Source organism: Triticum urartu, chromosome 6, assembly GCF_003073215.2.
Source record: "Triticum urartu cultivar G1812 chromosome 6, Tu2.1, whole genome shotgun sequence".
NCBI lineage: Eukaryota > Viridiplantae > Streptophyta > Magnoliopsida > Poales > Poaceae > Triticum > Triticum urartu.
This window is the reverse complement of record NC_053027.1, coordinates 2,401,600-2,417,810: the sequence shown is the minus strand read 5'-3', so window position 1 is coordinate 2,417,810 and position 16,211 is coordinate 2,401,600. Positions and strand designations below refer to the sequence as shown.

At 48.6% G+C, this 16,211-nt stretch overlaps 1 protein-coding gene across 8 annotated transcripts in view; it reads right to left on the bottom strand.

Annotated features, from left to right (window-relative positions):
• Positions 1-15,800, bottom strand: part of LOC125517287 (putative callose synthase 6) — a 72,347-nt gene extending 56,547 nt beyond the window's left edge. For 6 of the 8 annotated variants that reach the window (XM_048682469.1, XM_048682475.1, XM_048682472.1 and 3 more), the window contains exons 1-2: positions 15,481-15,799; positions 14,878-14,978 (exon numbers count right to left, since the gene is read on the bottom strand). In XM_048682469.1, the coding sequence (XP_048538426.1) occupies positions 14,878-14,978; positions 15,481-15,676 (297 nt within the window). In that variant the 5' untranslated portion in view covers positions 15,677-15,799. Of the gene's footprint in view, positions 1-14,877; positions 14,979-15,480 lie in introns of all 8 variants that reach the window. The other 2 variants (XM_048682473.1, XM_048682477.1) reach the window with 1 other exon arrangement.
• Positions 15,801-16,211: the final 411 nt, after the last annotated feature.

Below are 16,211 nucleotides of genomic sequence, written 5' to 3'. Positions count from 1 at the left end.
TGGGTTAACTATATTAATACCAAGGCAGTTAGCCACCACAAAACGTTGGGTAACTAAAAAAATTGATAGTTGGCTGGTAAGTAGTAATTATAACTTGAACAACAAGTAACTACATTAGTGGCATAAGGTTAAAGAGTAACTAGGATCACTGGTCTAAAACAAAGAGTGACTAGCATCACCGGGTAACAACATCAGTATTACAGTGATAGCTATAGCAAGAATAACTAGGTAGCTACATGAGTGTCATGGTGGAAACTGTAGAATTAAGCTTGGGTAACTACTTGTTTTACCATACATGGTGGTAGCTATAGCCTAAACAAACAGATAACTGCATTCATGCTATCGTGGTACTTGTAACATATACAAGTTGGTTACTACTTCATTGTCCCAGTGATAACTATAACCTTAGCAGCTAGGAAACTAACTACCACGACAAAATGGTATACACTGTAATCTAGAGATATTAACGACAAAGATAACAATTACAGCACTATGGTGTTAACTAATTACCAAAACAACGAATCAATCAATCTAATTGGACACACAGGAACCATAAAATTAGTAGCACATAAGAAAACTCTTCAATCAACTCGACATAGAAATCATTTAAGAAACAAAACTCTTGGAGGCATAGCTAAATAGTAAGCTATGATCCAAATATCTTCGTAATGCAAGTGTTAACATGGTGAAATTAATCTGAAATTTAGGTTTGGCCAGCTAATGCATGTACCAAGTCGCTAGTACAGAACCATATATTAGACACGTCCCTTGGAGGCAGTTTTGACCCAAAGAAACTAAACCTCCTGTAATAACCCTAACACATGTGATATTTTTTACTCCATTGGAGGCGATTAATAAAACAAAGCCGCCACTCAAAATCACTGAGATGGGACAAAAATACAAAGCATGCCTCCAAGAACTGTAGCCCATGGGCGGTTTTGTATCCAAAGCTACCCAATCCTAATATTACACCCATAAGAGTATCTATACCCTGGCCGGTATAATTTGACACCTATGCCATCAGCAACCGGTCGCCCCTCATTTCTCTGCTTCCGCAACTATCCCCCCCATACCCCCCCCCCCCCCCCCCCCCCCCCCCCCCCCCCACTATATTACCTATGCAACATTTTAAGTATATACAATTTGATGACATCACAATAGATCCCACAAACACAAACAAATATATATAATGGATAGGTATGATCTTGTGTTGAACTAAGCTTAGTAGTATAATCTTACTTCAAAACTGAGACACTTATTATGGATCACGTGTTATTGGCCTATTAATATTTAAATCGTAATTCATGGCAAAATATTTTTGTTTCCACAAGTATAATTTAGTTATTATATTCCTCAGGAGACATACCTCAGTATATCTATGTCAGCTATGGACATATAAATTTTACGTCTAGGTGCGTACACATGAATTTCACGTTAGGTATGTACATAAATTTCATGTCTGGGTATGAACATCTATGGTTATGTACACATAAATTTCGTGTGAAGGTATATATGTTTTTTCATGGGTATAATACATATAAATTTCCTGTCGGGGTATGCATTTTTCGTATATGAATTGTTTATGGGACTTGAGTATGCACTTGCAAATATATTCGTTACTGCCAATTAGACATATTTGTAAATATCTTTTTTTCTGGTAATTGAGTGTGTCACATTCATGGCTGTATAACTTTTTTACGAAAATGGGTATTAAATATTTGTAATGTGATATAACAGTATGCACATTTATATTATTGTATAGTTTCAAATGCCTTTGATATCACATACCCAGAGTATTTAAATATATTTGTGGGCATTCAGTACATCGGAAATAAAAAATTTGATGGTGGATTTTAACCGTCATACCAAAATCATACAATAATACATTATACACATAGCAATAATCATGTACTTATGTTGGGAGGCATGAGGCTGAAATTAGCCAATAGAAGAATGCGCACACGGATGATATAACATGTGTTTCTTTTGGTAGGGAATCAATTGATAATGAGCAAATGGCATGTGACAGTTTTTGTAGGAATCAGTTGCTGTGGATGGTCTAGTGCATGCATAGAAATATTGGAAAGTGATCTAATTAATGGGCATCACTTACACTAATGGCTTGCAAGGAAGAAAATGTGGATGAGAAAGAAAAAGACTACGGTCCTATCGTGTGTGTGTGTGTGTGTGTAGATGATATTTACAACCCGACACAAAATGTTCATCATCACCGACTTAAGATAAGCCTAAACGATAGGTAAGCTAGATAGATAGATAGATTCTAGCATAGGAAGACGGTGCCACACTTCACCACTTCCTCTTCGGTCCTTTCCCCCTTGTGTCACCAAAAGGCATCGGCGGCCGGAGCGGAGTCATTAATGTCGCTCGTCGTGCCGCTCTCAAACAACGAGGAGAAGATGATCCCAGCAAAAAAGTGGGCGGCACGACCCTGCTCCTTTGGGAGGCGGGTGGCTCTCGCTGTGGCAGGCGCGTTCTCGAGAGCGACATGCTCGGAGTCATCAATGGCATGTTAGAGCACCTTTGCGTTCTTCCGGCAGATTCACCTCACATCAAGCTCCGCCGAGGCCAATGACCGGCAAATGATGTTTGAAGGAGACCATCCTCCAGATGAGCTAGAGTGGACCTAAAGGACGCACAAACATCCTCCGCCGACCTCTTTTGCAGCACGCTGTTTGGCACGAGATGTGGCCTACACTTCCTATTCGGGCACCCTCTTTTGCAGGCCCGCCTGTTTTTGCACAAGGCCACAATGAAGGTAGGGAGGAATTGGGCGGGAGGGAGACGACTTTGGATCTATGGAGACCGCAACGGTGTAGAGCATTCGGTCTCATTGCTGCTCTGCACCACATTGGGTTGCTTGGAGCTCGAAATATCGCTCATGTCCATTCGTGACCATTCAAGCATGATGTGGAGCGTGAGGTCCTCGTCTTCTACATTCACATGCAACATAACATTTCTATCAAGGGTATCCGCCCCACTACTGGAGCCGGTCATGGGGAGCCGATGTGACATGGAGGATGGGGGAGGGGGGAGACAAGGAGGAGAGGATATAGGGAGAGGAGCAAAGCGGAGAGTGACAGAATGAGGACTAGGATTTGGTCCAAGGTGGGATATTTGCGGGGACACGGTTGTGTTGGTCTGGGGCAACATGGGCTGGTCTGAAGTGGTGGTCATCTTTGGTTGTGTCTGGTCCACCTCATCTCTTCCACATGTATGGGTTGGGTTTGGGGGTGGAGGTGGGGGTGCTGGACACCCCGGACGATTAGCTTTGATTTAAGGGGTCACTATAGGAATCAGGAAATTTGCTATGTGTCGAGGTCTTTGTTGTCAGCTTTTCGTTGGGCTGACGGCAAAGTCCATTTTTTGGCGTAAGCTGCTGACGGCAAAGAAAAGCTGGCGAAAAAATTGCGAAAACACTAACAAGAAAGAATGGTAGACTGAAAATGTATAGGGAAGCTGGCAGCAAATATATACTTAGTTCTCTGTTTACTCTCGGGCTGATGGCAATGTATTTGCCGTTTGTTTTCGAAATAACTATAGACAAAATGATTGTATCAATTTTCTTTAAATGCAAATAAGGTCTAAACAATATGAAATTTGACGTGGTATTGGTTTATGATTCCTAAAAGACGTGGAATAAGTTCATGAAAATTTACTAAATTTTAACATATACTCAACGAGTAAAGAAGCACAAAAACAGTGTTTTCTTCCTATTGGTTGGGCTCACATGCACTCCCCACCCCCATGGATTAGTGATGTGGCAGGGCAACCCATCCGAACCAGGACATGCACTCCCCACCCCCTCCTCCCGAACCCAACTCCTTCGTCCACCTCGTCTCCATTATCCTCTTCCCAGATCCCAACCCATGCGACCACCTCGTCTCCCCTCGGTCCCAACGGCCGCCGACCTCATCCCCCTCTAACGCTGGCGACCTCCTCCCTCTACCTTACCGTCTCCTATCTTTCCCTCCCTAACCGCCGGATTGAATCTAGCAGCTTCATTGGCGCCAAAACCCTAGCGCGGCCATGGCAGGAGGAGCCCGAAACCCTACCTCATGGCTATGGTTTCGGTCGCCCACAACTCCAGCATTGTTGACTTGTCCTCTACGGTGACTCCCAAGCCCTCACGCGCCGCTCTGTCTCTTACTTGGCCTTGTTCTATTCGAGGACGACTTCTTCGTCCTCAACCTCCAAGTACGGAACAGGGCACGACCATACAAGACACGTTCGTCGCTCGACAACCACCTCTGATGTCTTGTATCCCCTCCTCTGGTGTCCTCGAACAGCAGCTGGGAACAGCCAGCCGGCGAGGACGACGCAACTCTCCTGGCGCATCGTTGTTCAGAGAGCTCTAAGACACTTCACCGTTGGGAGACGTCCGGGCTTCCCCCTCGGCAGCCACCCTCTTATTACACAGGCGGGTAGCTGAACATGACAGATGCAGGTGGATGGACATACCCTACGATTTTTTTAACTAAGACATCTTTGTCGTCAGCTTTATAGTCAACAAACGGCAAAGCCGTGACGGGGGCCCACTAGCTAACAGACACCATAAACTCTACTTTCCCGTGTGCCAGAGATAAAAATATGACGTCAAAGACTTTGTCATCAGTCCAGCGAAAAGTTGACAGCAAAGTAACTCTTTGCCGACCCTGTTTGCCATTAGCAAGATGGCAACAAAGTCTTTACCGTCTATTTTCAGGCCTTTGCCGTCTGTTTGAGGCCGGCGGCAAATCAGTCGATTCCAGTTGTGGGTGGCTGATATTTTTGTGTCTAGACAATGACCGAGTATTAAAGAGAAAGAATTAAAATCATCATAATGCTATACTTCATATATTTAAAAATGCATTTTATACACGGGTGCCACCGTTACGTTTTTATCAAAGAGAACATGATGGAAAAACCAAATAGTATATTTTACTGTTAAAAATGAAAGAAACTGAATTACAAACATCACCTTTTTTTGAGTGGCCACATGTCAGCTTGTTGAATGATGAATTCTTCATTCATTTCATCATTTATTTATTTATTTAGGGGCGTTCTGATAGACAAAGTTGGCCTGGCCCTAATCATGTAGTTCTACTGCTTTCATGTGGAATTTTGCAGCATAAGTCTTGAATTGTCTAGAGAAAAGTATTAATTTATTTGCGTTATGTGAATGGTAATTCCAAGTTCAAGAATCCATGCTTTAATTTCCTTTGTTCTCTAGCTTTCACATCCATATAATTACATCGTGAAGGTCACGCTATTATGCGGAAGCAACCAAGATATGTTCTGTTTATTATAGTCGTCACAAACTCCTAGAACTATTTCTTATCTTGCTCATTTGACATGCTCTAATATGCAGCATGATGATATTAATTAAACTTGGTGCGCTATGAAATTACCTAGTTGAATTTCTTGACAAATGGCACGTCTAACATCAGCGTTTATCTACTTGTTCATGATGTCATGTGAAATGTTGGAAATAATGCGGTGCAGATAAATTGTTCTTATCATGCTATTTGTATATCAGCAAGCTTGAGTATCGGAAAATGTAGAGCGTCCTACACGAAGAAGCCCTAATGAAGAACCGACTGCTCACGGGCGGCCGGATGAAGTTTTTTTCTTAATCATGGAATGAAACTAGTAAATGGCAGTTCTAACAGGGGAACGACTGAGCTTTTTGTAAAAATAATGTACTCCCTCTTATAGAAATTAACTAAAGCACACTTAGTACTAATTTCTAGTACTAAAGTTATACTAAAGCCCACTTAGAAATTAACTAAAGCACACTTAGTACTTAGGAGCAACACTCTTAGAAATCGCATGCGGGACTTAATTTTTTGCAGGTGGTTTTGTAGGCCACCTTCTGTGTTAGTGTAATGTTGATCAACTGTCCTGTGGTAGCTAGCTAAGTTTGAGTTAATCCCACGTTGTGTTATGTTAGGAAATTACAAGAAACATGAGAATAGAAAAACACAACATTAAATGACATATAGCCATCTCAATGCCATAGGATTTTGGGTTGTTTCATTACATCACAGAAAAAACAAAGCATTCTTTCAAATAATTTTGAGCGGATACTGGAAATCCTATAAGAACTAGTACAAGGAAATCCTTACAGAAATTTCCTATAGGATTTAATCCTATGACTAAAACAACCAACGTAGAAAATAAATCATAAGAATTCTAATCCTCCAAAGTTTCAATAAAAAAATACTTTGAATCAGTGGACAACTTAGAGTTTATGTACAAACAGGTTTAGAGCATCTCCTGCCGCGCCCCCAACAGGCTCTCCCCAGGCGGTTTTTTTTGCCGCCGGCGCCTAAAAAACGGCCCAGTCGGCCCCCAAGGAGCCCGTTTTTCGCCGGTTTGGACCGAAACTGGCGCCGGCGCACCCAAGCCGAACCCGGCACGCCGGGGGCCGCCTGGGGCGCCGGGGACGCGGTTTTGGCGCGAACGGGGATGAGCCCGGCGAGTCAATTAGACGCCGCCTCGTCGTCCTCATCGCCTCGGTTCCCTCGTGAATCAAAGCCAAGGTTGGCCAATGCTGCCGCGCCGGTCAGCCCCCATTGATGCCTCACGGTCGGCGAGTTGGAGGCGTCACCGACGCGCATCCCGCCACGCTTCGCCCGGCATGCAAGCTCTCCCCGCCCCGCCCCGGCTATAAAAGCCGACCTCGCCTTACAGAGCCACACACAAGAAAGCACTCCCCCCTCTTCCCCGCCGACGAGCAAAGGCTGAGAGGTACCCCGGCGACGCCACGTCGGCGAACGGCTTCGGCCGCCGCCGCCATCTCCACGAGGAGGAGGCGCTCCTTCTGCACGAGGCCGAATATCCGGCGCCCCCGGACATGCAGGTGCCGGGGGCGTGCAAGCTGAGCGCCGACGGCGTCCCGGTGCCACCGGTGCCTGAAGGTGTGGCACAACGGTCCGAGATCGCCCGCATCCACTCGTTGCTCTCGGAGCCGCGGCTGAATGAGCCGAGGTACGCTGCCGACAGCCACACGCTGTGGACGATGTACTTCGAGCGCCGCGGCGAAGACCAGATCATCTCCTGCAATGGCATCATCACCCGCGGCCGCCTCAACGCCGACGGCCAGAGCGAGTGGTGGGGCGTGCCCGGCCGCACCCTCGAGGCTGTCCTCGACCACATCGAGACCGGCAACACGCCGCGCCTCGATTACCCACCGCGCCTGTTGTTTTCCTGCCGCCGTGGCAGCTCCGGGACGCCGTGGCGAATGGAGCCGGGGAAATCCTCCTCGTCGGGCTCCGGCTCCCTCTCCTCCGGCTCGCCGGCGCTACGCCTCGTCAACCCGGAGCCGGAGGAGGAGACGCCGCTACAGCGCCGCACCCGCAGCGGCGCCCTCGTCACCAACGAGGGTGCTTTCCCCTCCTCGCGACTCTCCCCGCGCTCCCTCCACCTGGTCCGGCTGAAGCCCGAGCCGGGGCTGCTCCTCGTGAAGCCGGAGCACGCGGGCATGCTGGCGCCCGACGTCCGCGAGCAGGTGGTCTGCCAGCGCCGGGCATACGAGGAGCTCCAGGCCCGACGCCGCGGACGCGAGGAGGATGGCGTCATCGTCCTCGACAGCGACGAGGAGGGCGAGGCCGGGCCGTCCAACCCCCCACCGTGTGTCGGCGACCCTGGCCAGGGGTGCAGTAGGGACGGCAGCGGCTCCGGTGGGGCGCGCAACGACGACAACGACGATGGCGGCAATTACACCCGTTTCTACAGGCTACTCGGCATGTAGATGGCGGGCGGCATCCGCGGCGTAGCAGGGCTAGGCGTATCTAGGCGTAGTTTGCATGTTTATCTGTTTTTTTACAATTTTTTATGAATTATTGCCGAATTTGTGCCAGATCGCTGAGCCTGTTTAAATTTCTATGAAATAAACGCCAAGTTCGGGCAATTTTGGCGGCGACCTGGGGGTCAACTGGGAACGCAATCGCCCCCAGGCGCCAGGCAAGCGCCGGTTCGGCCCCAGGCGGCTCTTTTTCGGCGTCCTGGGGGGCCGAACGGCTGGAGATGCTCTTAGGCTGACTCGGGTTGGCTATGCACTGGTTCTGGTTGCTGTACATATATGTGCAGCCGATCTTGAGATAGTAACACTGTAGATATAAAGAAAATAAAATAAAAAGGAAGAAAAGGCACGACAAGGCCCTCAAATATCAGTTTTTGTGTCCGCAAGTGTTCATGATATTTGATTGGTATTCATCCTGAGGGCAAGAGTTCCAACAATTTGTATGTAAGCAAGGTTCAGGATTTGAAGCCACGCTTGGCCCGGGGTGATGACCCTATTAACGCCTCAAGGCAGACGATATAACCGCCGGGTGGTGTAGTAGTGAGCACGAGCAGGCAATCGTTGTTCATGGAGCGCCGTTCGGCGGAGCAACAAGGAGGAAGGATGCAAATTGTCATCGGCAAGGTTACGAATGAAGATTGTTGATGGGAGCGGTGCTGGATGCCTGGAATGTTAGGCCTAGTTCAATCTCATGCATGCAACGTATGAGCTTAGTTTTCTGTTTGAAAAAAATAATGATGTGACCTGCGCATGCACGTAGTTGGATGCTGCCCCTAGCACGCACCTCCTCTTTCCGCTTTTCTCTCCCGGTCGTAAACGTTCGCTTGTGATCCAGTCACTGGATAGGGCGACAGATACGAATCAAGGCAGCCCGGCCGGGAGGTAGTTAGCACTCGGATGTAATCCTATTAGGCGAAGGAATAACAGAAAAGAGAGAGCTGCGACATTGGCAGCGAAAACTCTCTCTCTCGTTTGTCTCTAGGTAGTGCTCGTCTATCTCTCGATCACCTCGACAACAATAATTAGCATCAGAGCCTGGTGTTTGATCCTGCTCCGGCAACAAAAAAAAGAAAGGCAAGTGTCATCACTGTGGTATACAAGGCCACTGGAAGAAAGAGTGTCGCGCGTGGCTTCGTGAACAAGAGCAGAAGGGGAGACAAGAGCAGGCCAATCTCGTACGTCCAGGAGATGAGCATGAGCAGGTCTTGCTGATGGCCGTGGTCAACACCCCAGTATCCACGGAAGTAGAGTGGCACCGCTAGCTGTTTTCCTCAATGAGGAGAAGGTAATCCCAGTCCCCTCGCCTGATGGAACTTGGTACTTTGATACTGGTGCAAGTAGTCATATGACAGGAGAACGTCACATGTTCGCCACGCTTGACGAGAGCGTGCATGGCTCTGTCAAGTTTGGAGATGGGTCGCTTGTTGCGATTCGTGGGCGTGGTGCTGTCGTCTTCAAGGGGCAGGGCGGTCACGAGCGTGCACTCTCCGAGGTCTACTTCATTCCGAGTCTGCGCAGCAACATCATCTCTATAGGTCAGCTCGACGAGGCTGGCTGCAAGGTGGTGATCGAGACTGGTGTCATGACAATACATGATCCGGGGCAACGGGTTCTGGCCCGTGTCGCTCGCACGACGAGCAGGTTGTACACTGGCGTCCTGACCATCGACGCGCCCAAGTGCCTGCTGTCCAAGCAAGACGACGAAACGTGGAGGTGGCACGCCCGTATGGGGCACCTTCACTTCGTGCTCTGCGTGCCATGTCTGCTAAGGAGATGGTACGCGGGATGCCGCTGCTCGATCACGTCGAGGAGTACTGCAATGGGTGCGCACTGGGGAAGCAACACCGAGCTCCCTTCCCGAAAGCTGCTGCATACTGAGCCGAACGCAACCTGGAGCTGGTTCACACCGACTTGTGCGGCCCCATCTCACCAACCACGCCAGGAGGTAACAGATACTTCTTGTTGATTGTTGATGACTGCACAAGGTACATGTGGTTGGAAGTGATTAAGACTAAAGATGAAGCCTTTGAGCGTTTCAAGATGGTGCGTAAACTGGCTGAAGCAGAGAGGAATTGCAAGCTGCAGGCATTCAGATCTGACAGGGGGGGGGGGGGGGGGTGAGTTCAACTCCACAAAGTTCAAGCAATATTGTGAAGAGCATGGAGTCAAGCACTTCACCACAGCGCCGTATTCTCCCCAACAGAATGGTGTGGTGGAGCGGCGAAATCAGACTGTGGTCGAGATGGCGCACTGTTTACTGAAGAGCATGAAGGTTCCATCCTACTTCTGGGCAGAGGCCGTGAGAACAGCAGTGTACATACTCAATCGAGCTCCGACAAGAAGCCTGAATGGTGTGACGCCCTATGAGGCCTTGCATGGCTGCAGGCCAAGCGTGCAACACCTACGCACGTTTGGCTGCACATCGCATGTCAAGAAGCAAGGTCCAGGGGTAAGCAAGCTCTCGGACAGATCAGCCCTGATGATTTTTGTTGGGTATGAGGAGGGATCCAAAGCTTACCGTGTGTATGATCCAACCACTAAGAAAGTGCAGGTGACCCGGGATGTAATATTTGAGGAGAGCAGGCCATGGACTTGGAGCACCCCAGGCACGAGCGCAGTCACCGCGGCGCCAGCGACATTTACCGTGGTCTACACCATGGACAACAGTGTCCGGGAGATCGACAGTGGCTCGACCACCACGCCGGTCACCACTCGAAGCGTGGCGACACCCTCTACACCAGCCTTGGGGACGCCGCAGCCAGTGGTGGATGCGCCTGAGTCGTCGCAGTCCGAGCAGGTGACACCCACAGACCCGCCGAGGGCTCGCTGGGCCACCCCTCCGTCTCACGACGACGGGTGCAATGTGCCTACGGGCCAGCCAGTTCGCTACCGACGCTTCTCAAGGTTTACTGGAGGACATCGAAGATGAGGCAGTGCGCGAGCAGTTCGAGCGCTGTCGTCTGGTGCGCTGCCTGTTCAGTACCGAGGAGCCACATGACGTGGACGAATCCCTTGGGAGCAAGGCATGGAAGGGCGCCATCGATGATGAAATGAAATCCATCGTCGACACTAAGACCTTGGAGCTTGCCACTCTTCCCGCCGGCCGCAAAGCAATTGGGCTGAAGTGGGTGTATAAGGTCAAGAGGGATCCGGCGGGCAACATCGTCAAACACAAAGCCCGCCTCGTTGCGAAGGGGTATGTGCAGCGTCAAGGGGTGGATTTTGAGGAAGTTTTCGCTCCCGTGGCGCACATGGAGACTGTCCGGCTGCTGCTTGCTCTCGTCGCGCACTCAGGCTGGGAGGTAAATCATATGGATGTGAAATTGGCGTTTCTCAACGGCGATCTCAGCGAGGAGGTCTACGTCGCCCAACCACCAGGATATGAGGTTGTTGGACAAGAGGGAAGTGTACTGCGGCTGCGCAAGGCATTGTACGGATTGCATCAGGCTCCGTGTGCATGGTATGCCAAGCTGGATGAGACTCTTGCATCTCTTGGATTCACGTGGAGTCCCCTGGAGCACGCCATCTATCGACGCGGCGACGCTCAGTCCTACCTGCTGGTGGTGGTCTATGTGAACGATCTGATGATCACGGGCACCAATGGAGAGGACATACTCTCCTTCAAGAATCAGATGCAGCAGCTATTTAAAATGAGTGATCTTGGACTGTTGAGCTACTACTTAGGGATTGAAGTGGAGCAGAACAACAGTGGCATCACACTCAATCAGAAGGGCAATGCTGAAAAGATCCTGGAGATGGCGGAAATTGCAATGGTTGTCACACTCCGATGGAATGTCGCCTCAAACTGAAGAAAGACGATAGTGGAGAGCCATTTGACGCCACGTTGTATCGCAAGGTGATCGGAAGTCTGCGTTATCTTGTGAACACAAGGCCTGACATCGCGCACTCAGTGGGTATTGTCAGGCAGTTCATGGAGAAACCCAGCACACACCATTGAGCGGCAGTCAAACAAATTCTGAGATACATAAGGAGCACCATGCTCGGGTTCAGTGATAGTGATCACGCCGGCGACACCGGCGACAGCAAGAGCACCTCTGGACATGTCTTCTTTCTCAGTAAGAACCTGATCACTTGGAGTTCTCAGAAGCAGAAAATTGTTGCTCTGTCTTCTTGTGAGGCGGAGTATGTAGCTATAGCTTCTGCAACATGCCAGGGATTGTGGCTGAGCCGGCTGTTGGAAGATATGACAGGAGCGTCACCAGCAAGGTTCAAACTGTTGGTGGACAACAAATCTGCCATTGCTTTATGCAAGAACCCAGTCCATCATGATAGAAGCAAGCATATAGATGTGAAGTTTCACTTTGTCCGAGATTGCATTGAGAAGGGACAAGTGGAGATTGATCATGTGGGGACTCAAGATCAACTAGCTGATGCACTGACCAAGGCACTCGGGCGTGTTCGTTTCATCGAGATGAGGCAGAAGCTTGGGGTGATCGGCATTGTGCAGTGAGATTGAGGGGGTGAAATGTTAGGCCTAGTTCAATCTCATGCATGCAACGTATGAGCTTAGTTTTCTGTTTGAAAAAAATAATGTTGTGCATGGTCGGGATGTGACCTGCGCATGCAAGTAGTTGGAGGGTGCCCCTAGCACGCACCTCTCTCCCGGTCGTTGCCGTTCGCTTGTGATCCAGTCGCTGGATGGGGCGACAGATACGGATCAAGGCAGCCCGGCCGGGAGGTAGTTACCACTCGGATGTAATCCTATTAAGCGATGGAATAACAGAAAACAGAGAGCTGTGACGTTGGCAGCGAAAACTCTCTCTCTCTCTCTCTCTCGTTCGTCTCTAGGTAGTGCTCGTCTATCTCTCAATCGCCTCGACAATGACATGGAACTCATCAAGATCATCATCCATAGGAGTCAGATGACTCAAGCGGTTGTGTGAGTTAGTACGCCTCACTCGTCTTTGTGTCTGTTTGTCATCGTCGTGTCCAAGTACTCGTCTCAACACGAATTCGTTGTAGTTGAAGCAGTGTGAAGTGTGTTTCGTCGGTCATGTTCCTGTCCTCGTCGAGCATCCTCGTTGCACCTAGTGTGGATTCGGTGTGAGGCCGTAGGCGGACAGTGGTAGACGAAGTCATCGTAAAGTGAGGAGGTGTGTGACCAGTAGAGACAGAATCTAGTGCAAGTAAGCACAAATGGAGTATGATGTGAACCGTGTGCAAGGCAACGACTAAACAATGATAGTGACACTACATAGTAGAGTAGGGAGATGCGCTGCATGTTTTCAGATGTGTCATACTAAGTGTGCACACCTAATGGTTAAGTCGATGAGTCGACAAGTTGCAGATCTTCAGTGAGTGAAAATAATAGGAAACACGAGCAATATTTGCATCTGATCTTGAGATTGTAACAGCATGGAGAAAAACAAAAAGGAAATAAAATAGAAAAAAGGGAACAGCAATGGTCCTTTGTTATCAGTTTTTTTGAGTGCGTGTATTCGTGATAAATAGATGTGACCGATCCTGAGGGCTAGAGTTCCAACATGCGATACGCTGATTATTAGAGGCGATGTCTAAGAGGTGGAATTCAAGTAACAGTAAGTTTTATTACTGTTATAGAAATATAGCCATGAAGACGTTGAACGGCTTCCACCTTATTCTGCCGAACAACCTGAATCACCTCCTCCACACCACTCGGCCTCTCCTTGAAAACGGGATGTGCAACCGAAGCTAAATGTGAAGCCAAGCCAATTCCTAACTATTGACCACAAAGAAAACTCCGGTCCCTCGCCGACTGTTGTTCAACCTAACATATGCGACATTTGGTCATGTCCATGCTCTTCAGCAAGCGGTACACGGCACCGGCATCACACAAACACAGAACCGTGTGAGGGAGAAAATCAAATAACTCAGGTGCATGATTAGAGATCATAAGATAAGCGCTAGCTTCAGGGATGAATTCAGTCGAACAGGTTCATTGTCTGAGGCATGCAAATTGGAAAATATATGCCCATCTCACTCATATATTGAGGAGGTTACCTGAACATGGAATGCAAAGGAAATGGACTACATGGAGATGGAGGGTACACCATGAATTGCTTGCAATACCTAACAGTCAGCCATATCCTACGCAAACAGCGGTGTGTCATGGGCACCGATGGGGAAGGATGCGTTGGTGGTAGGCTGACGGTCTCACCATGGGGATAGGGGTAGTGATGGCGTCATCGACAATGTATCCGGTTAAGGAGGTGCTTGGGAGTACGGTGTGGCTGACGCACCTTGCTGTAGGATATTGTGGCAGCTTGCCTGGGTTGCAGAGTAAGATGATGGCGGTGACTAATCATGGGTCGAAAGGAAGGCTGTGGCAGGTAGCAGCCCCTCCGACGACTGAGGATGCTCTGAGACGTGATGTTTGGGAGAGAAGACACGAAGTGAGCGTATTGGACGATGCACATTGTTAGAATTAAACATGACGGTGTACCAGCTACACATTTGTATGCATGTCCGACTAGTACATGTATATCATACCAAGTAGGATTAGCACTAGGACACCAAGTCGGTTAGCTTCAAGCTATCTTACGCATATACATATATGCCTGTACCCCCACCACGTTGTAACGAAAAAGATCAAAGCAATAGAAACTCCAGGAGCGACACGCCCCTGCGGCAATCAAAAATACATCGTTCAGTTCTCCTGTTCGCTCCGCCTCCTGTCGTAGCTAGTCAAACCAAGTTCGTGTACGTATGTTCCTAGAAGTGTGTACGTGCACTGCTCCCGGAAGATCAATCAAGCTGTCTGCTTGCTAGCTTTGAAGCTAGCTTTGCACGTAGGCGTTAGCGTCTCTGGGTGATTTGATCTAGCAAGTTCAAAGGCCAACACACATGTGTTCTCCAGATAAGCCAGCTACCGAACGCCCTGAAATTAGATTTTCCTCGGTACACTTTTCTTTTCCATATATTATGCAGAGGAAGAGAAACAAATACGAGAATGAAACCACTGGCCATCTACAAAAAGGAACTACAGTATTTAATGAAATTACTTGTGCTGGAAAATTTATCATAAGTAGGATTTCGAGCTGCATGCAAAAGCCGAGAATTATCTGAGTGCATACCTTTTTCAGCCTATACAACAGATTGGTTTTAAACTGCAGAACTCCGCGCCCTGCTGAGTTTGGATCCATCTCGTGCGCCTTCTTGTATGCACTAGTCCGACCTTGTTGAGGACGTACCAATAATAATAACTCAACAAGTCAGGTAGAAACAAAGTAGCAAATAAGGAGCTATACGTGAGCAAAAATCAGTAGCATGAAAACCATGGTCATTCGCCCAGCCTGAGAATATGGAACCGCAGCTGCTAAACTAAATTAAGTTTTTTATATGACAAGATCGATATAGCAGGGCAAACCCAACCCATATAGCTAATGTTATTTTTCTTAATTTTTCTATGGCTAGTGTCGTAATTTGCTTTGTACTCATAATACCTCATCTTAGGCACAAGCAGTTCACTGGATAAACTACATCTTATAGACAAGATAAAGCTGTATCCTAGTCCTAGGCAGAAAGTTGATAAAGAAAGGATCATGTTGGTTTCAGTAATAATAAGCATAGACTGTTATTGCCTTGGTAGTTGGTGTGTAGCCACGTGCGAAGAGTCGAGATAGGAGCAGCGTGAGTGTCTAATCAGTACGCAAGTGCAAAGTAAGTAATATACTTACATAGGTATGCGACGCGCGGGTTCTCCTCCTCTATCTCTTTGGCGGCACGGAGAATAGGGACGATGGGCGCGAGGGAGGCTGGCACGAGCTCGCTCTCCTCGTCCTCGACCGAGGATCCCTCCCCGGAGTATGGCTGCAATTCTGCCGGCGGCGGCCTCGACGTGGACGGCCGGTCGCCGCCGCTCGACATGGACATGCTGTCTGGTTGCGTTGGTGATGGAGCAGAGAGAGTACAGCGAGGGTGACAAGGAAGGGAAGGGACGGAAGTGAAGGGGGTGGCAAGGCGTCGTCTTAAAGAGTCGAGTGGAAGTGTGTATGATTGTGCTGAGTGAGCGGCCTCTCCTGCTCGTTTACTGCTTTTCCGATGAAGTGCGTATGATTGTAGAGTTCGCTTTTCCGCTTTGCTGCTTTGGCTTTCGGGAGGGCCCTGCAGCTGCTTCCCTTTTCTTTTGGATTTGAATTGCCGACGAGGGAAGCAAGGAATTGGAACTGAACACGGAGGCGACAAGGCGTCCTGTCTTTTTGGTCGTTCCCTACCATCCTTTAATCGGGGTTTGCTCTTGCTTGTCCAAAACAAATAAAATGTCGGAAATCTTAAGGACTGGGACGTGCTACGTGTCGATGGGCGGACGCTCCGCGAGCCGTCCGATTGTTGATGCAAGTTATCTGTATCGTTTTTCTTGCAACAAGACCTTTATGACCAAATATTTACTTTAATTTTCTGCAGCAAG